Source organism: Harpia harpyja, chromosome 5 (assembly GCF_026419915.1).
Source record: "Harpia harpyja isolate bHarHar1 chromosome 5, bHarHar1 primary haplotype, whole genome shotgun sequence".
Lineage (NCBI taxonomy): Eukaryota > Metazoa > Chordata > Aves > Accipitriformes > Accipitridae > Harpia > Harpia harpyja.
In genome coordinates, this window is record NC_068944.1 from 57,029,077 (window position 1) to 57,049,206 (window position 20,130).

Genomic DNA, 20,130 nt, shown 5'->3' on the forward strand with positions numbered 1-20,130 from the left:
TCTGTTGCAGAGGCGGTAGGAGCCAGCAGAGCTTGGAAGGGAGTTGTTGTTGGCCACTGCTGAAACTCCCTCTGCTACATTTATCGAAAGGCATCTGAAGATGACCTAGGATTTAAACAAGGCTCTAAATCACTTACTTACTTAAACTCTTTGTAGTAAAAATTGCTAAACTATAATCGTTTGAGGCGGTGCTGGAGAAAGGTCAGCAAATTAATATTACGTTAACTGAAATGTTAACAGTGTCTCCAGTGCCAGGTGAGCAAAGTACTTACATATCCGAGTAGCTGTATCCCTAATTGGCAATATATTTGAGCACACGCTTAAAATACTTAATGATAGTTAAAGGTGCTTTGCTAGATAGCAGTGAGAATGCTCACATTCCTTACTCTGGTTATTCAAGACCTTTATAGAGCCAGAAACAAATATATTTAGATCACGGCACTGAGAACCAACCTCTGGAATAACTTGCTTAGCAACTAGGTTGTGAGCAAAGAAAGTATATTAATAAGGTGATTGAAGAAAGGGCTTATCCTTCCTCTTCTCTGCCTTTTCCCATCATCTAACAAAAACATGAGAGTCTTTAAGTAAGGAAAACAATGTTATTTAGCCATATCTGTCTTTCAGAGTTTTAATTTATGTATGAAAATGCATTCTGACAGAAGGAACTAAGCCACTGCTTTATATAGTGCCATATTTATACAGTGTGATGCTAGCAGAGCTTACAGATAAGGCTGGTAAACTCCTCACAAAACCCTATTTTCAGGTGGTTGTTACTTTGACAAATTTCTGTCGTTTGGCTGAAATTTCCACACTTTGGATTTTTGTCTGTTTTTTTGAGCAAAATTTCTTATTAAGCTTTCATGAAAGTCATGTGAGACATGCTGGTTTTCCCATATTAAAATTGTAACAGCAGCTTGTCTAAGAATTTGTCAACCCCTACCTACTGGGAAGCAGAGACTTGTCACTTGGTATAGATGGTCCTAGAGAGTTCTGCTGCCGTTTCCATGAAAATGCCTATAGGCTTAGTCAATGAAACTAGAAAGGAAAGAGAATTCAGCAGAAATCTGCTGGAGTGTGAATCTGCACTGAACATGTCCCTGTCCCTGCAAGGTTTCAGCGTATCCAAGGAATTGATGGTGTTCCGGAGCAGAGAGCAACTCAGCAACTTTATCAAGGGCTGAGCAAGGACTTCCTTAGACTGGCTTCTGCAGACACGGAGTGGGGAGACTGTCTCTCTCGCATGCTCCTGGTGCTCTCACTGCCAGACCCACACAGTGTGTGGCCTCTCAGAGCTTATGAAAAGAAAAATGTACTACTTCTAGGGTGGGAAGGAGATACTGAGAGAGACTAGGACAGAAGCCAGCTGGAGGATGAGAACTGGAGCGATGACAAAGGGTAATGCAGATGAGTGTTTTCATACACTAGAGCACATTAACTTCCACAACCTGCAAACAACATTTCATTTAACATCACCTGTGAAACCTGCTGGGAAAATGTTAGTCACCTCCTGATCCAGTTGCTTGTTTGTGCAGCAAATTTAATTCCATCTATCAAGTTACCCCATTTGCTCAAATGGCAGAGCTACGTGGACCTGTGGCAGGTAGGCAGAATCCTCCTGATGACTCATACAGGTGCTAAAATGGTTTCACGCAAGGGAATCTGGAGTGGCTTTGTGCTTCTGTGGGGTGACACAGGAAATGATACACAAAAGATCCGCACGAAGGGGGAGTTTTTAGATGCTCGTGGTCCTCTGAACAACCATGTGCAGCTTCACATTCTCCACCATCCACAGTCGGATTCTCTGGGTAAACGTGCCTGACTCTGCCGGGACTACCTTGGGGCACACTAGCAGAAAGGCAGCACTGCCTGAACGTCCTCAAGCCATTTCTAAACCTGGTTTGCATGTCTCGGCATCTGGCGTTTCCTGTTCCAGTCCTGGAGTGCGGAGCGAGTTGCGTGGCTGAACAGCAGCCTGATGAGACCTCGGGTGGTGCCGCGCAGAGAAATCCGGTCACCTCTGCCTAGTAACCTGCAGCATTTCTATAGTTAGGTCTCATTAGCTCAGGCCTGTGTTTGCGAAGACAGGCAAGCGCTACTGGACGCGTAACTGTCCGGTGCGCGTGGTCTCAGGCAGCAGCAGACGTGGGTGCCGCAGGACAGTTCACACATCCTTGAGCCGGGTCTCTGGAAGAGAGCACTAGCCTGAGCACCAGAGCCGCGGCGGCGGTGCTCCTCCTTCGCCTGAACCCTCACTTCCCTGCGTTCTCACCTCAGCATCCCTTTCCTTTGCAAATGCCTGAAATCGCTTCCCTCTCCTTCGTTAAACTCAGTCGTTCCACATCGACTTCCAGTACCCACCTCCTCCTCCTCCTCCTCAGCCCCAGCCTCACCTCGCGAGGGCCCGCACCCCTCGCCTCACCAGGGTTCGGGCGTTTGGCAGGACGCTGGCGGCGAGGGCGCGGAGCCCGGGGCCGGGCCGCCCGCGGAGCCCTCGCACCTCCCGGCCGCGGCGCGGCTGGCGGCGACCCGGGCGCTGGTTTGGCAACGAGCCTGGGAATCGCTTCCACAGGCGGGACAGGTTCACTTCCCGACGCTCGGCAGCCCGTAAACCGCCGCGGTATAGCGTACTGCAGAGTTCACGCTGAGTATTTTTGTCAAAACCTAAGTGCCGGGTACGGCTTGGAAGGATTTTTCACGCCGCCCGCCTCTGTGCCAGGAGACCCCGGCCCGCACGGCGGGGCGGGGCGGGGCGGCCCGCACCTTCCCGCCCCCGCCCGCCAAGTATCGCGCGAGCGCCCCCCCGCCGCCAGACGCCACATCCTGTCGGTGGCGAGGGGCGGCTGCCGCCATCGCAGCCGCGGCGGGGAGGGGGCCGCTGGCCGGCCGGCCGGCCCGGGTGAGTGCGGCGGCGGCGGCGGCTCCTCCTCCTCTTCGGAGCGGCGTCCCGGGGCGGCCGCCGCCGACGGCGGGGGGGTTGGAGCGTCTGGCGGGAGGCGGGTCCCGGTGAGGGGGGCGGCGGAGGCGCGACCCGGGCGTGGCGGGGATGCGGCGCCGGGGCCGCGCCCGGCGAGCCCCGGCTCCTGGGTCGACTTCTCGGCCGGCTCCGCGCCCGGCCCCGCGGGCGCCGCTTCCCAGGGCGGGGCTGGGAACGGAGCGCCGGCAACGGGGCGTTGGGAGCAGCGGTGGCTGCGGGGCCCGGGCGGGAGCGGTGGCCAGACACGCCGCCCCCCGTGGGCGAGGCGGCGCTCCCCGGGACGGGGCGCAGCGGGAGAGCGGGCTGCGCCGTGCCGCGGCCCCTGCGGGGTACGTGGGGGCCGCGGGAGCGGCGGGCGCTGCCCGGTGGAGCGGGGGTGGGGGGGACGGTGCGGTCCCGTCCCGGCGGGAGCTGCCCTTTCTCCTGCGGGCTTGCGAGGAGGAGGCCGAGCTCAGCCTTCGGACGGGCGGTCGCGGTCGGGTTGTTTTTGCTGTGAATGACTCTCTCCTGTCTTTTCCCGCTTCTGCAGCGTGCAGGCTGGAGGAGGAAGGGATTTGCTAAAATTGCAGTCAGCTAGGATGGGGAGATACCTAAGGCAGCGGTGAGGAGTCTGATCGTCTGCCTCGCTGCCTGCGTCCCTGCCTTGCACCGGAACCGGCAGAGGAAGATGGGTGTTTTTATCCTCGTGCAAAGCTGGTCTGTCTAACTACCGAGCAGAGCTATGTGCTGAAGTTGGAGATCCTGACAAAATGGGAGTACTTGCGTTCTCTGTGACCTGCAGTTTACTTCTAACTCTGGTGCGAGGACACAGTTTATTCACATGTGAGCCAATTACTATTTCCAGATGCTCAGGAATGCCTTACAATATGACTTTTTTCCCGAACATCATGGGACACTATGATCAGGACACGGCTGCTCTCCAAATGGAGGTAAGTTCTCCCACCCCGACTGTAGTATGTAAATATAAACACTGCGAAACAACTTTTTTTTGTCATTGAGAAATGGTTTGTGGTATCTGTTGCACTGAATAACAAGGTAGATAATGTTTAGTGACTACATGTTTCTTTGAATCTTTTTGCAGTGCACTAGAGCTGCTTGATTGTTTAAGCACCGTGTAAGGGAGATACAGACACACACCTTGCACCCTGTATTAGAGCGGAAGGGGCATGGGTGTAGCACGGCAATGCGGCTATTTGGAGCTCTTTGGCAGAGCTGATCACATATAACCCAGGCACCTCATTGATACACAGAGCAATTCTTGAAATTCTCTGGGGACATAGCTTATGATATCCTGGCTCGCCTGAACTCAGGTAGTGCAAAAATAATGTTTAGAAGTTGCTCTGTTCCTCTCTTAGCTTATGTCTGCTAAGAAGAGGTACCTAAACTTATTCTTAGCCCTGTCCTCCATTGTGGTTTTTGCATTCAGTTGTCTTCTGACTGAAAGAGCAACTTTCCTTTTTTTTTTTTTTTTTTTTAACTGAAAACAAACACTTTTCTTACCTGAACTGACTGTAACATATGGCTCCCTTGAGAATATGCCACCTTGTGGAAAGGCTGTGCTGACAGCAATAGCTATAAAGGGCCAGAGCCTCTCTGGGTGAGAGGCTTGTAAAACAAGTTTTAAACCTGTTTTAATAATGGCTTTTCAGTGGTAAGAGGAGGGGGAACATCTTAACACAGGTCTTGAAAAGCTTACCATCTTGTGCTGTGCAGAGAGTGAAACAGAAGTGAGTTGAAAATTAAGAAGTTTCTGGTTCGGAAAAAAAAAATGTAGGTGGTATTGGAGGTGGCTACTATTACTAAAATCTTATTTGCATATTCTTTACTGAGCTTGGAGGAGGAGCTGTGTTCTGTTGCCAAACCATTTTTTTAGTGTTGCTTGGGATAGTCAGTATTCCCTGTTTGGCCTCTAGCTGCCAGCCTGGAAGGGCACAGGCTTTGGTCTCGCATTGTGTTTGCCAGCCCATTGTAGATGTATGGGAAATTCTGGTATCAAATGTTAAGACACCTGTATGCAAGCAACTGAATTCACCTGCAGATCTCAGACAAATTGTGGGCTTTTAAATTGGAAGGCAGGCTATAGGCTTCAGTTGTAAACTCTGTGCAGTGCTGTCTCCAGTCATTGTTTGTCAGGAATGCTTGCTACAGCGTCTGCCACTTCAACTTGTCAGGTATGCTGCTGGTTCTTACTTGGTGTGTCTTTATAACTGTTGAGCCAGCTTTTGTCAGTATTCATGCCTTCCAGTCATGCTGCTGTTACAGCAGAGAGACCACAGAGTCATTTTTATTAGTTTGCTATGACTGACTTTTCTGAACTGTCAGTAACTTGTGCCTAGTGCACGCCTTCTGTGTGGAGGGAGTTCCTTCTGGAAAGGGTTCATAGCTTACCTGTTCTCATGTAGCTACTTCATCATAAAACGGGTGTGGTAGTGAGAAGTTTTGTTGTTTTCTCTCTTTTTCCATCCTGTCTCCCTTATAACCACCTCTGGCTACTGCAGTGGTTGATCGCTACTCAACCAACTGACTGGGTGGCTGTGTGGAACAACAGTGTCTATTAGGGTTTGATTTCCCTATCCTGTTTCAGTTGCTTCCTAGTGTCCTGTCATTGCCACTGTCTGGCCTCTAATTTGGTATACCTCACTACTCTAGTGTTGTGCAGACGTTTCTAAACTACCCAACGTGTATGTGTGCTGATCTGCCTGCCTTTATTTGTGATTTAGCAGTGCTGATTGACTCTTTGGTGAAACTGAATTTTTCAGACAGCTGCTTTACTGGTGAAAGGGTAAGGAAGTTTCCTCCCATTCTGTACGTAGCTTGTGTTGAATCTGTTGCTGACGGGTAGATTGGAGTTAATATGGTAAGCTTGTGGTGGTTCATAGCTGGGCCTTTTTTCTGAGGGAGACCAGTGTGTACCAATGTCACTCACACATTTAGATGTGATTCTACATGGTATTCAGTAATGGCACCAGTATAGTTTGTCCATCGTTGATTGCAACAGGAAATCTTCTCAGGATTGTCAAAGGGTTCTGCTTTTCAGGGGACTTGGTGTTGCAGCAGGAGGGGAGGCGCTATTGACTTCGGGAATATTGTTTTATTTCACCTTGCAGCCCTAAAGAGGCAGCGGGTTGGGAGGTGGAGGAGACTTCTGTTGTTTTAAGAGCTTGAATTTTTCTGTAATTGGTAGTCCAAAATTCGTTCATACCAAAGAAAGAATTTTAATAGTATGTTGGTTAAAACTTTCTTTTGATCCTCAGTAGGAATGCTTAAAGGCTGTGGTTTTTAATTCCATCGTGCTCTTTCCCCCTCCCCTCCCCACAGCCATTCTCAAGACTGGGCATGGTCTTAGGATGTAAACACTGGGGTTTGAGATTGAGGCTTGTAATACCTTCCTCACTTTATCTTAACTGACTTTGAGCAAGCTGCTTAATCATGCAATCCCAGGGCGCATGGTGGAGCCTTCAAGAAATCCAAATATTTTGTGCAGAAAGGGCCTTGATGTTAGTCCTGTTTTCTGCTCCTATCCCCTCTGGAAACTTCTTCCCATTACATATTTGGAGTGTTTACTCCCAGAAAGAATCAAGATTTGTCAAGGATACAAGTCTCACCTGAAGGTGAAGTTCACTCTCCCAAACTGGTAACTCTTTCCTTTGTCCTGCTCTCAAGGCTCTACAGGTGTGCTCTCCTGTGGGGTGTCTTGTATAGCCAGAAGAGCTGTGCTTTCCACGTGTGGGAGCACAAAGGCTTCTGTGCAGTTTCTCTGCTCTCTGGAAAGGTGTTGAATTGGCATTTCTGGGATGGTGTCTTCATAGTAGCTCTCTAGGAGAGGATGATGTGGAGCCACTGTCTCAGGTGGTGGTTGTCCTTCAGGAAATCAGCTGATCCGTGGTCTTAAATTTCTGCCTCATGTATCAACTCTTCATAATGATGTGTTATAAACAAGAACACTGAACTGATTAGAGCAGGAAAAAAGACTCAGTCTTACGGCCTCTGTTATGGGAGTTCTGGCTAGTGATGATAGTCCCTCTGGGATCTTATTTTCTAAAGTAGAAAATTAATAATTTCCAGTTGTTTCATCCCCCCCCCCCCATTTTATTTATTATTCGAAGTTTTCAACTTGTGTATTGCGTTTGTGTGGCAAAGTTTTGGTAGTGGTGGGGCTACAGGGGTGGCTTCTGTGAGAAGCTGCTGGAAGCTTCCCCCATGTCTGACAGAGCCAATGCCAGCCGGCTCCAAGATGGACCTGCCGCTGGCCAAGGCCGAGCCCATCAGCTACAGTGGTAGTGCCTCTGGAATAACGTATTTAAGAAGGGGAAAAAGTTGCTGCACAGCTGCAGCTGGAGAGAGGAGCGAGAACATGTGAGGGAAACAACCCTGCAGACCCCCAGGTCAGTGAAGAAGGAGGGGGAGGAGGTGCTCCAGGCGCCGGAGCAGAGATTCCCCTGCAGCCCCTGGTGGAGACTATGGTGAGGCAGGCTGTCCCCCTGCAGCCCATGGAGGTCCATGGTGGAGCAGGTTTTCTGGCAGGACTTGTGACCCTGGGGGGGACCCACGCTGGAGCAGTTTGTGAAGAACTGCAGCCTGTGGGAAGGACTCATGTTGGAGAATTTTGTGGAGGGCTGTCTCCCATGGGAGGGACTCCATGCTGGAGCAGGGGAGGAGTGTGAGGAGTCCTCCCCATGAGGAGGAAGGAGGGGCACAGACAGTGTATGATGAACTGACTCGAACCCCCATTCTCCATCCTCCTGCGCTGCAGGGGAGGAGGAGGTAGAGAAATTGGGAGCGAAGTTGTGCCTGGGAAGAAGAGAGGGGTGGGGGGAAGGTGTTTTAAGATTTGGTTTTATTTCTCATTATCCTACTCTGATTGGATTGGTAATAAATTAATTTTCCCCAAGTCGAGTCTGTTTTCCCCATGATGGTAATTGGCAAGTGATCTCCCCCGTCCTTATCACGACCCACAAGCTTTTTGTTATATTTTTCTCTCCCCTGTCCAGTGGAGGGGGGAGTGATAGAGCAGCTTTGGTGGGCACCTGGCATCCAGCCAGGGTCAACCCACCACTACTTGGCAGATTGAGTTTAGGCTACTTGAGTTTAACTTTGTATTTGGATTAGTTTTGTTTATACAACAAATGGTGATTTTAGGAAAGAAAAACCACATGGCTTTGTGGTGTAAAGTTTTGTGTTTTGTGTATGTTAGCTAAACAGCTGCATGATGGTGGAATCTAATTATTTGCAGATGCTTACTGTATCTGTATCTCAAAACAGTTTAACAGTAACACTGCTCATGTTACTACTAGTTCAGACTAGGAGGCTGAAGATCTAGGGTTTGTCTAGTGAGGAAAATGGATGGACACTGGTTCATTACAGCTATAGTTAAATAGGAGTAACTCCCCCTCGTGGTCATCCACAAAACCAAGTCACTTCTAAAGTAGTTACTACTGTAAGTATCCTGGGATAGGTTGTCAACATGAGGCATTATTTATTCCAGCAAGGCAGAGAATATTATTGTGTCGTAACTTTTTGTTCATATCTCTTTATCTGTTCTGCTGCGGTTCTGGAATGTGTCCATCATAGACAAGCCCTTAAGACTTCCTGACCTGGGTAAGATCTACGGCTCTGTAGAAGTACAAAGGCAAAAGGATTGCCAGTGAGTTTTTAAAGCAGACTATACAAAACACTGGAAAATGTCCCACAGAGAACAATGAAGTACCTCAGAGAGACTGGAAAAATGATTCAGTAGTAAGTTTTCCGTTCACTTCTGAATTCATGACCATGTGCCAGAATATGTGTGCATGTTTCTATGGAGTGTTCAGTGCAACTGGCTGCAGCAGTGGGAGAAATTGTATGAGAACCGAGGTTGGTTTAACAAAATGAGTTTGAAGTGGATTAAGAAGTACCTTCAAAAGCTTAATACTGAAGTTCTGTAAGTTAAAATTTTTAATGTAATCGCTTAATTTGCTTCCACTAAATATAAATTTACAATTTATTCAATATGAAGATACTGCCAAAAACTGGAAACCTGGTGTCTGGCAAGCTTAAATCTGTACATATATGTGTGTGTATATACACACAGGGAGGAGGAAGCTGTCCACCTTCTGTAGGTTGGGAGTTTTGGGGAAATAAATGCTGTTTTGTGTAGAACGTTGTTACGGGGATGTTCTGCAAAATAGCACAGGTGTGAATATACTGAAACCTCTACGACAGGCATCCTGCCTCTCTCTGTTACTCCATATGACTGGTGCTTGGTGTAATACGTGAACCACTAGTACTTAAAACTTGAAGCTTAAATCTCTCTGCTCTTAAATTTTTGGTAGCTCAGCTTCAATTAGGAAAGCAATCCATATTCTCTTAGAATATGGCCTCAGAGCCTAAGTTGGAGAAAGGGTGCGGAGGTGTGGACATTGACCCAATGGAACAAGCACGAGGGGCTCTTGAATTTGTATTTCGCTTGTTACATTTTTGCTGTTTCTTTACCATATATTACTGTTACTAATGGGCAGGGAAGGCTTGTGTAAAAAGGGGTAAATGTAGCATGCTGTAAATCATATGTCAAACTAAGGTGACTTTTCTAGCTTATCAGAGGAAAGTGGTGGCTGCAAAAGATTTTGGTGGTGAAACAGCTAAATTGCTGCTTGTTAAATGAAAGTTGGCAAATGCCAAAGTGGTTTTTTATAGACACTTCATATGGATCAAGGGAAGTACAAAGCAGTACTACAGACTTCTGTGCTGGGTAAGTCTCTATACGTACAGTATAGCTGGACATGAATAATTCTGGTTTGAGCAGCACCATGTTGCTTGTAGAAAAGCGTTGGTTAAGGGGTCAAAACCATATGAATTAGACACATCTGTGTCATTTTGTACAATACCATACAAATTTGGGAAGTGTATTTTCATTTTTGCACTCTCTTGCTCTCAGGTGTTCCAAAGAAACGCAAGTCATCATTAGTTCTTACAGCAACACATTCATAAACCATCTTTGCTGATTCCTGTGGATACACTAAATTACAGCCACTAAAAAAGTGTTTACCTGTAGTACTGAGGCCCTTTACCACGTATGATTAGCTTGTGCAGATTGTCTGAAACCAAACAGGCGAATGTGTGTAATCCTATTATACTGGCTTTAAGCGTATCAGTCGCCTGCAAAATCTAATGTTGCTTTGTCAAAACAGCATTCCTTGTCCACTTGATAATTTGAATAGTACTCCCTTGCTCCTTGTTCTGAAAGGATGCTGCTTAGAATGTGTGGGGGTCCAAGGTAATGCATGCTTGATGAAGAGAGGATATTTACCCTATGATGACTGGGGTTCATTGAGATGGTGCTGACAGTGTGATTCCCAGAGCCGCATCTTCATCCATGTTCAGAGGCTACGTCTACACTAGCAAATAATTTGGTGTTTCAGCAGTGGATCACTAGGTGAAGTTGTTAGCACACTTCTTACTTCACTGCATGAGACTGAGAGGTTTTACTCTGGACTAGATTTAGGCCAGTCCTACTGTGCATGAGGTCTGAAGTTGGCCTACGGAAGGCTGTCTTCCAGATCTTTCTCAACAGCAGACCTTTCTGGGAAATACTGTGGTATCCTGTTGTTGGTCTCCTGCAGATTGCTGTCCCTTCCACAGTGCCCTTTCTAGTGTTCATGTGTAGCTGCAAGACCTGGTGGTTTCTGAGTCTCATTGTGCAGCCCACATCTCAGACCCCCTCTTCTCCACACTCATATGCTAAGTGTGGTCACTGGCTAAACCAAGGCACTGTAAGTGTGGAGTGATGGGCTTAGTCCTGTGGCTGTAGCCTACTCCAGAAGGACACCTGTGGATGAATGGAGTCAGGCAAGCTTCCCTAAAGCTGTTTACATAGAGAAGGAAAATGTGGACAGAGCTACTGAGTTTGGAACTGCTTTGCCTTCATTGATAGGTGGCAGTTAGGGCTTGGGAGCTGAGCCCAGTCTGATGGGAACACATCATCCTTGGAGCTGGGGAAAGCCAGCAGTAGGTACAAAGCTTTCAGGCATGGAAAGGTGCAATTTGAAGATCGTCTTCATGTTTTTAAGGAAGTGGCTGTTGCCCTGTGAAACCTCATGAACTTCACCTGGTCAGTAGCAAATCCGGTTAGGGAGGATATGTCTGCTGAGGGTGATGAGGTGACCACGATTTCAAAGGTCATTCTTCACATTATCTTCCTTTGAATAGTAGACAAGTGGACAAAATTGTATATCATTGTGTACAGGTGGCCCACACTGTTTTCCCTCTGCTGTCCATGAGTTGTCAAACTGTGTGGGATCAAGCATCTCATTAACAGCTCGCATCCAGTGCGTTTGGCCTGTGGCAGCTCTGGCAACAGCAACTTGATTGTCTTGTAGGCCTTGGTGAACCACCAAGGTATGTTTGTGGACATCTTTGCAAGGCTTATGATGCTTATGTCTTCTACAAATCTCATCTAAGAATGGAAGATGATTCTGATGCCTTTTCTGAAGAGAGCTTTGTGGTGTTTAGGTGCCTTCCTACATTTGTGAGAGATGCTGTTTGTCCACAGTGCTGCATGGGTCATGAGGCTGAATGGAGCCCAGGCCCTTACTGCATGCAGGTGGAGGTGGAGTGCAAGTTTAGTTTCCCATTTGCAAGATGGATGTGATGTTCAGGATGACAACTCGGCTGCACGATATTATCTATGCCTTCACTGATAAAGGCCACAAAAAGCAAATGGTCCAGGAAAAGAGCACATGGGATAGGGGATGTGGTCAAATGTCAATGCTTTCTTTTCCAGTTTGACAATGCAATGATTAAATATGACAATTTCTAAAACTACTATTGTGTCATGTCTCTAGTTCTCTATGCCATTCCAAAGGAGGGGGTGGGAGTGTCTGCACCACAAAGCTTGCTGCCTTTTTTTCCTCTGTTTGCTGTTGATTCACCAGCCCTTTGGGGCAAACATGGTTGCTTTGTCTCCTGTTGCCTTTTTGGACCTTTTCTGTGTATTGTGTGCAGCTGTGATTGCTGCATCACAGTAGTAACTTGCTTGCCAGAGGAAAAGATGCATATGTCTGCCCTCTTCTCCTGAACTACATAGTGGAGATGAGTGGACACTTGTTTGCTTTCTGCTTAGCTATTAGAAGAAGGGGAGGTGTGCAGGGGAGCGCAAGAGCTGTGTAATCAGCTACTGTAAATGGGGGCAGATAAACTTGCTATGATGTAGAGGCATAGGGGACAGGCCTGGATGATCAGTCTTTGCAGGACAGAAAGGATGTCCTCTTTCCAAAGATACCTGCTCCTTTCCATCCCTGTAGTGAGACAGATGAGAGCTTCCTCGGAGGGGGTGGAAATCATCCATCTTCCCTGTGCTTAAACTTCTGGTGGATCAAGTTCTTTCAGAGAATAACCACATCCTTCCCAGTTTGGCCCATGCTGTATTCCATAGAGGGCCTGCACAACCAGATTTCTTCAGTCCCGGTAACTATTGCCACAAAGCACCTGGTGGCCAAACTCTCTACACATTTATCCTGTATACAAAAATTAAAAGTAGCTTTTCAGAGACGGACTGTACCCATCCAGCCTCATGGTGACCTAGCAATACCTGCTTACCCACACTCCATGTCCCAGCTCCATACTGCTTCACATGAGCTAATGCTCTTGCTAGGAAGGTATAAGGTGCACCATTTTAAGCAAAGCTTAAGAATCCAGCTGGGTGGGGGATCTCTCTGGGGAGTATGCCTGGAGCTACAAAGAAAATGTTACATGCTGAAAGTTAACAGGGCCCACATAAGTTGAAAGGGTAGAAGAAAAGGTGGCCATGAGTGTTTAGAACAGGAGAAATAGGGAAGATAATGGGGGAGAAAGGCACCATGGCCAACAAAATGAACACTGTGGGCTAACAATAAGGAAACACTGGCTAATACAGGCATTCAGAATGGGAGACCAGGAGGGATCCCAGCAGCTACCTTGCTGTGTTGAGCATGCTGCCTGCCACCCTCCCTTGGGTGCTTAGGTGCTTGTGGATAGGGGTGAATAGCAGTTATTGTTAAGGATGGAGGTGTCTTTAGGATTGGGCTGACTTCTTATAAGCCTTCATTCATCTGCCCCACCACTTGCTGCTATCTATGGTCAACAGTTTGGCAGTTCAGGAGGGAAATGGAAGGTCTCCTGCAGAAATTGCCACCCCTGTCATATATCTAAAGCCTCCTGATCCTTTACCAGTTGGGTAGCAAGGTGGGCCAAGAGCTGCTCTGGTCATTTTCCATGTCCTTGGTGGGCCTGTCAGTGATGACTTACGCAGTGTTGTTTCTCTGTCTGTCTTCCCCAGTGCCACCTCAGCTGCCAGGGGCTGCAGCATCGCCTCAGGGTTGACCCCCCCAGGGTGTGTGCTGCCTTTTGCCTGCAGCAGTCTAGGAATGAGATGCTGGGGGAAGGGGGAGAAGGAAGAGGTGCCGTTGCATGTGCTTCTTGTATGGAGGTGCACGCATCCTCCTCTTTATCAGAGGCATCTGCGAAGGAGAAGAAAAGCACATGCGAGTTCTTGACTGCCTCTGAGGTTACAGTACAATAACATGGCCTGTGAGCTCCCTACAGCCCCCAGCTTCTCATGGGTGAAGGTTTCTGCAGTGTGATGGAGGTGCTGGGGATATACCTGTTTCTGTTTAGACTGGCTCCTGTGAGGGCTGGGTGAAAGCTCACACCAGGTTGTCCCATTGAGTAGTGATAAGTTAACTTCTGTGCTACAGCAAGCAATGAACTGTTGGGAAACTGTCTCTGCTTTGACTCTGATCTCACTAGCAGGAGGAAGGAGGATGTTTAAGGTGTCAAGGATTTGGGTAGAGAATTTGGAGGGATGAAGGAGAGACTGTGTGAGGCAGTGTGTGCAGAAAGAGGCTCCTGTAGTAACGTCATTAGCTTTAAGAGAGTCCTTTCTTATATTTGGCTATCTTGGATTTGGAGGAAGGAGGTTATCATAAAGTAATGGGGTAAAGGAATTAGCTTCTTTCCTTAACAGCTGCCTTATCAATCCTTTAGAATTTGGATTTTTTTTTTTAATATTATTTAAAAGCAAGTGGGTTTTCTTGCTTTCTTGCCTCTCAGGTTGGCCTTTGTCTCAGAATAAATAAAAATGAAGAGTAAATAAAAGTTTTGATTTTTGATTGATGCATACATATGTCTACAGAGCAAAAATCTAGCAACTCAGGTTATGATTGGTTTAGACATTTTATCTTCATAAAAATAAATAACTGAATAATAATGCTACAGAAAAAATATACCTTTGTAGAAGATAAGAACTATTTCCCACAAATGCTTAGGAATGAAGTATCAAATTTTTTTCAAAGAGAGATTTTATGTGTATCTTTTAAAAAATCTTAAGGACTGTTTTTCCTATTACAATAACGATCTACTCTGAATAATAATGATAATTATTATTAATAATTATAGTTTTCTCTTTTCAGGCTATAGTGAAGATGATAGCTATAGAAGTGAATTTAAAGCGGAAGGCCTGGTTTTCCATTTTGCGTGCATACTGATCTTCCCAGAAGCAGCGATTTGACAGAAAATTACTCTGGATCAAAATTTACGGCAGATGGTGGATGCTAACTATATAGAAAGTTGGCTACAGAGTGAAAGCTTCCCAAACACAAACAAACAGAGGCTGCCATCCAGTTTTCCATTGTTCTTTTGAAATGTCTCTGGTTTGTGGCTCAGACTTTCAGGTCATTCATTTCTAGTGCTGTGTCTGACTTGTGTTGGTCTGTGCTCCTGTTACTGAGAATTCATTCAGAAGATCCCGTCTGCCTTGTCAACCCATGTGCATGACAGAAGCAACTTTTGCAGATTTTCTAGTGACTAAGCCAGTCTATTTGAAGTTCAGGAAAGCATTTGATGCTGTACATGAAAACTGTAAAAATTACTCATTTCTGTAAACTTTCACTAATCCATTCACTTTGTTGTGATGTGCATGCCTGACTGATGTTGTTTCTTACAAGTCAGATGACTGAGTTGAAGCCCATGAAGTTGCAGTTATCTACCTCACCACCTGCAGTTCTTACCGCTGCCTTCTGATTTCAGTATTTCCAGTTGGTCATACCTTGGGACACTGACACACTGCTTGGCTGGCTGTGAGACAAGCTATGTCTCATTTTTATGAGACATAGGCAAGAAAACAATGGATGCGGTTACTTTTCATTTTGTTGGATTTGGGAGACTGAGAGTAGCAGTTAATTATTCCCTGTTAGCATGGGAATTAACTTCATAAATCAGAAGATTTTCCAACTTATGTACAGCATCTCTATCCCCATCTAACCAATAGCATGGCTAGCCCAGGTCTGCGAAGAGTGGAAAACTTCATGCAGGCAACAGTGTGGCTCCTTGCAGAGCTTCCTCAGGTCTAATGGGGTCAGCTTTGAGCCAAAGGTGTTGTGCCATATAACTGTGTTCCTGGGTAGACTCGGAGCAGGATCGGCAGCTGTGTAGAAATGGCCCCTGGCTAGGCTGGTGTTGGTCTGTGCAGAGCTGGTTCAGATGCCTTTGCATCCACAGAACTGGCTTTCTTGCCATCCCGATAACTCTGTAATGATAAAGGACATCGAATGTTCTGGTGTCCTCCTAGTATTAGCATGGCTTGGGCTTAGAAAAGGGGAGTTAAGTAATTTGTGGGAAAGAGGACTGGTTGTCCCTTCCAGGCTGAGCTGGCACTGACAGGTCAATCTCTTAACTGTATCACCTTATTTAAAATACTTAAATACTCAGTGGAACAGGATCCCCGCTTTTTCTTCCATGAGCATACCAGTCACTAAGCTATTGACTTAAGCTCTTTTTTTTTTCTTTTTTTAAGACTGCTTAAATTTTTATTTTATAGACTGGCAGAGAAAGTGTCTGAACATGGATCCCTGAGCATTCTGAGTAGTCTGTCACATAAACACTGCCTCAGAGCTTGGTGTTAGTTGCCTAACTTTTGGAGATCTGTACTATTTGATTCCTGCTCCTCTTGAGCATTTTCTTCTGGCTGTGAGGTTATCTCACTTCCTAAATACTGTGAATGTCTGTTCTTGGGTGCTTCTCTGCGTGGATATCAGATAGGGAAACTGCTGTGAGGACTTTGTGAAGCGCCTGGAAGTTAGGCATCACGAGTTTCTGTTGCAATAGCCAGTCCCCTTTGTGGATCTGGCTCTTAATTGCTTTACTTGATATCACAGAAGACTGACAGAAGATTGCCTGAGAAGATCAATCCTGCCATGACTGAGATTTTCCTGATTTAGTTTATGTGTGAAGTAGGCAAGGACAAAGGCGTGGTGCAGGGTTACTACTCTAGTAACTTGGGAGGTGCTGTTTCGTTAACGTCCATCTCCACACTCACAAGGACAGGGGGAAACATGAATCTGGTCTTTTTTTGGAACCAGAACAATAATGACTTCTGCTGGAATTCCCTTCGAATTAGGAGCTTTTTTATAGATAGCAGATATCAACAGTATTACTGGTAATCTTCTAAATTGTATTCTACACAAAAAGTTCAGTAGTAAATCTATTTATTCCTGTAATACATGGCAAATACATGAAGAATTTAAGATTATTTTGAGGTTCTTCTGCTACCACAGTCCAGATGTGATGAAGCTCTGTCTAGACTTTAGATGTTTGAGGGCCCACAGGGTACTTTCCTTCAGTTAACTTATATTTGTCTGTCTTTTATGCTCTGTATAGTATACATAGAGATAAAACCATATATAATTGAAAACTTTTTATAAATAGTTGAGTTCTGTAATACTTGGGAAAACTCATGTTTGTTTTGGACTGCAAATTGCAGAGGCTGGAATATCTATAATTTAGGTCAAGCTATAATTTAGCTTAGAACCACAAAATGCAGTGATTTTTGCTAATAAGCTATTTTGGAGAGTATTGGAATACTTGGACTTTAGTTTGCTTCAGAATAACTTCTTAGTGAGTTGTAATATTCCTTTGTTTCTAACTTTTGCTATTGTTAAAAAAATAGAGATACATGTATTTTTATTTTGCGTTTAAAAATACTTAAAGGGGACATGGAACTAAGTTGTACTACAGAAGGAAATTCTGTAGGTGCTAGTTAATGTAAAACAGTCTGAAGCCCTTAGGAGTAAAAAGCAGAATAGCCTGCTTTAGCTTTCTGTGCGTGTGTCTGTGTATACTGTCAATGGCAATGGCAAATTTAGTGCCCAGTTGTGGTGTTGGAGTAGTGTTTTGGAGTTTGGGGGGTTTTTTTGGTGTTTTTACAGTGCATAAGTGCCTGGCTGCCCTACTGACCTTTGAAAACCTTCCCCCATGTGCCTTGTCCTTACCCTGGTTGGATTTCTGATTAATAGTCCCATCAACTTTGAACAGCTAGTATGAAGGTTCAGGCCTGAGTATGTATATCGAGGTATATTGCATGTGTAGGGGTGAATGATGGTGAAGAGTTTGCAGATATACTCGTGATTTTGTTGCAAATATATTGAACATTTAGATGATGAGTAATTCAGCTCACTGTTTGCACAGCCTGGAATCCGAACTGATGCCTGGCTAGTTTAGCTTGAGGCAGGTGTGATGAAGTTCTGGCCCACCGAGTCTGCACTGCACGGGCACCTGACTGCTTGCTGCTCAGTCCCTGGGCCACTGGTATTTTCAGCACAGCATTTTTTAAGATACTGCCATCTGACCTTGCCTTCTAAGTGATGATGTTTCAGGTGCTGACCAGTTGGCAGCTCCCATACCTGTACAGCTGTGGGAGGAGCAGACTGCTGGGAACAGTTCAGCTTATCAACTGTTGCAAGTTAAGCTATGCCCACGCTTTGTCCTTTGAAAATCCAAGGGCATGTGTTGCCTTTGCTGTTCAGTTGAAGGACAAAGATGAAAGCTCGTATCTTTGCAAACTCCTTTCATTGCAGAACAGCGTTGTTTGGTCCACTTGCCTGTTTACTGCATTTCCCCCCTCCCCCCGCCCTGCTCCTTGAACTCCAGATTGTCCTTGAGTAGGAAACTTAAACTATTTTGTCTTTTAAACTATGGGGATAACCTACTTTCTACTCTTACAAAAGATTTCATTCTTATCTCTATAAACTGATCACGTTTAAAAAATATTTGACAAGCTTTTAAATTAAACATGACTGCATTTGCCTTAATTATATTGTGAAACCTGCAGAAAGTAATGTTGCTTTGTTTAAAAGCAGCTTATTTTAATAAGTCAAATTCATGTGCTTTTGATGGTTTTGTTTAACCTCTGTCAAATTAGGGTGTACTAATGATGCATATTAAACTTATATATATTCATATCTAAAATATTTTATTCCTATCAGTGAATTTTAGTCCTGAAAAACTTTTGTTGTAGAGAAGTTACCCATGTAATTTTAACTGAGTTTAGAAAATATAGATTATGACTGATACTTGCTGCTGGCAGCAATAGTCAATTATTACCCGCAGCTAAGGTAGTGACATGGAGTATGTGGGCCCCCAAGTTAGTTCATACCATCTTCATTGGTAGTGTAAAGGATGGTTGACATTGCACTAATGTTCATGAGCTGCACCCACATTTCTGTTTTGCAGCTCTGCACTTAAGTAGCAACTTCTAGTAGACGTGTAGCAACAAGACGCTGACATTTAAACTGCCTTAGAGTCCTGCAAAATAGTTTCTAAATCCTTACATACCAACTTAAAAGTGTGTTTATCTTGCCTTTGATCTAAATCCATCAGTGTAACTTCCAAGAGGAAGAACCTAGTCTTTTCTCAACCTTGCTTTGAATCTTAATCAAACTTGAAAATTTCATTCTTCATTTATTTTTATGTGTTAGGACATTTATTTATCATGACTTAATTAATTGTGCATGAATTAAAAGTCAGACATTCTTGGCAGCTGATTCACTATGGCCATCAGCAAATTACCACCCTTGCCAGCCCATCTAGGAATTTTATGAAGGCATTAATCTGTCTGGGTTTGATGCTAATCTCATTCACATCCAGTCCAGAATAACTCTATTGAAACAATAATGTAGGATTAAGTCAACCATGCGATACTTATTTCACTGTTTTTAATTGAAACAAATTATCATTATAAAAGTGGCTAAAGATACTGTGAAGATTAATTGTTAGTATAGCTCTGTGAGTATTAAGAGTAATTACTGCCTGTTCTTTTGAGACCATTTATATGTACCATGGTTGATGGTGGCCGTATTTCCTAAGTATCACATACGAAAGTGTGTATATTGTGTTTAGGTTTTAAGGTTGTACTTTAATTCTATAGTGACACTTACTGGACAGCAGTTTTGTTTAAATCTGGTACTGTAAATTATTAATCGTTAATTGTTAATTATTAATCATAAAAGTGTCCTGCGAGGAGCAAAGGAGTTTGACTTAATGATGGGTCCCTTTCAACTTGAGATATTCTATGATTTTAATTATTAATCATTTAGGTGAGGTGTTATTTCCTGTAAAGCAGGTAAATATTTCATGAATAACAATGTGTATCTTTAATATAGGTAGGAATCAGGAGTACACAGTGTAGTATGATTGTAGAAATTCAGATTTAAGTCCATGTTTGCTTCCAAGATTGAAATACGCAGTTATGTAAGTGACAAGGTTGTAATGTTGTTGCTTTAGGTCACAAGATTCGTATCATACCATGAAACAGGTACCATTGCTTAACATTGAGACAGTTGGTGTCTCTCATTGTTTAACTTAGTTAACCTCAGTGTTAACTAGATTAACTAAGCTAAATGTTTTAACTTGGTAGCTAGACCTCAGTGGTTAGGAGAGTAGGTTGTTACTGTCTTAAGTAACTGGCTCCAATGGCTGAACAATGGCTCTGATCTTCTGTATATGTCAGCAATTCAAAATATTTCCTGTCTCTTACAGTCAAGGTTTGCCATAGCTGATTGTAACAAATACATCAATGTTTGGATCCACTGTTTTCTGTATTATTTAAATATTTCTGTGATATTAATAAGCAGGGTACAGGAGAACATTTTCACTTACATGTTTTGACATACGTTACCAGTTATCATACATCCCAACCCTAGAGACATCTGATCTTCTCTGGTAATACTTTCTCTAGGGTAAAACTGAGATGAGGTAGGACAGAGCATCTGCACTGTCTGCCTGGAATAATGAGCTTGTTTCTGTTGTGTCTTGGACTTGTAAGCCTGCTAAGCACAAAACAGAGAAGCATGCTGAGCATGAGATTCACA

At 44.8% G+C, this 20,130-nt stretch overlaps 1 protein-coding gene across 2 annotated transcripts in view; it reads left to right on the top strand.

The window, feature by feature from the left end:
• Positions 1 to 2,808: 2,808 nt before the first annotated feature.
• FZD6 (frizzled class receptor 6) overlaps positions 2,809 to 20,130 on the top strand; it is a 33,282-nt gene continuing 15,960 nt past the window's right edge. For both annotated transcript variants that reach the window (XM_052788046.1, XM_052788047.1), the window contains exons 1-2: positions 2,809 to 2,896; positions 3,504 to 3,903. In XM_052788046.1, coding sequence (XP_052644006.1) covers positions 3,724 to 3,903 — 180 coding nt within the window. In that variant the 5' untranslated portion in view covers positions 2,809 to 2,896; positions 3,504 to 3,723. The remainder of the gene's footprint in view (positions 2,897 to 3,503; positions 3,904 to 20,130) is intronic.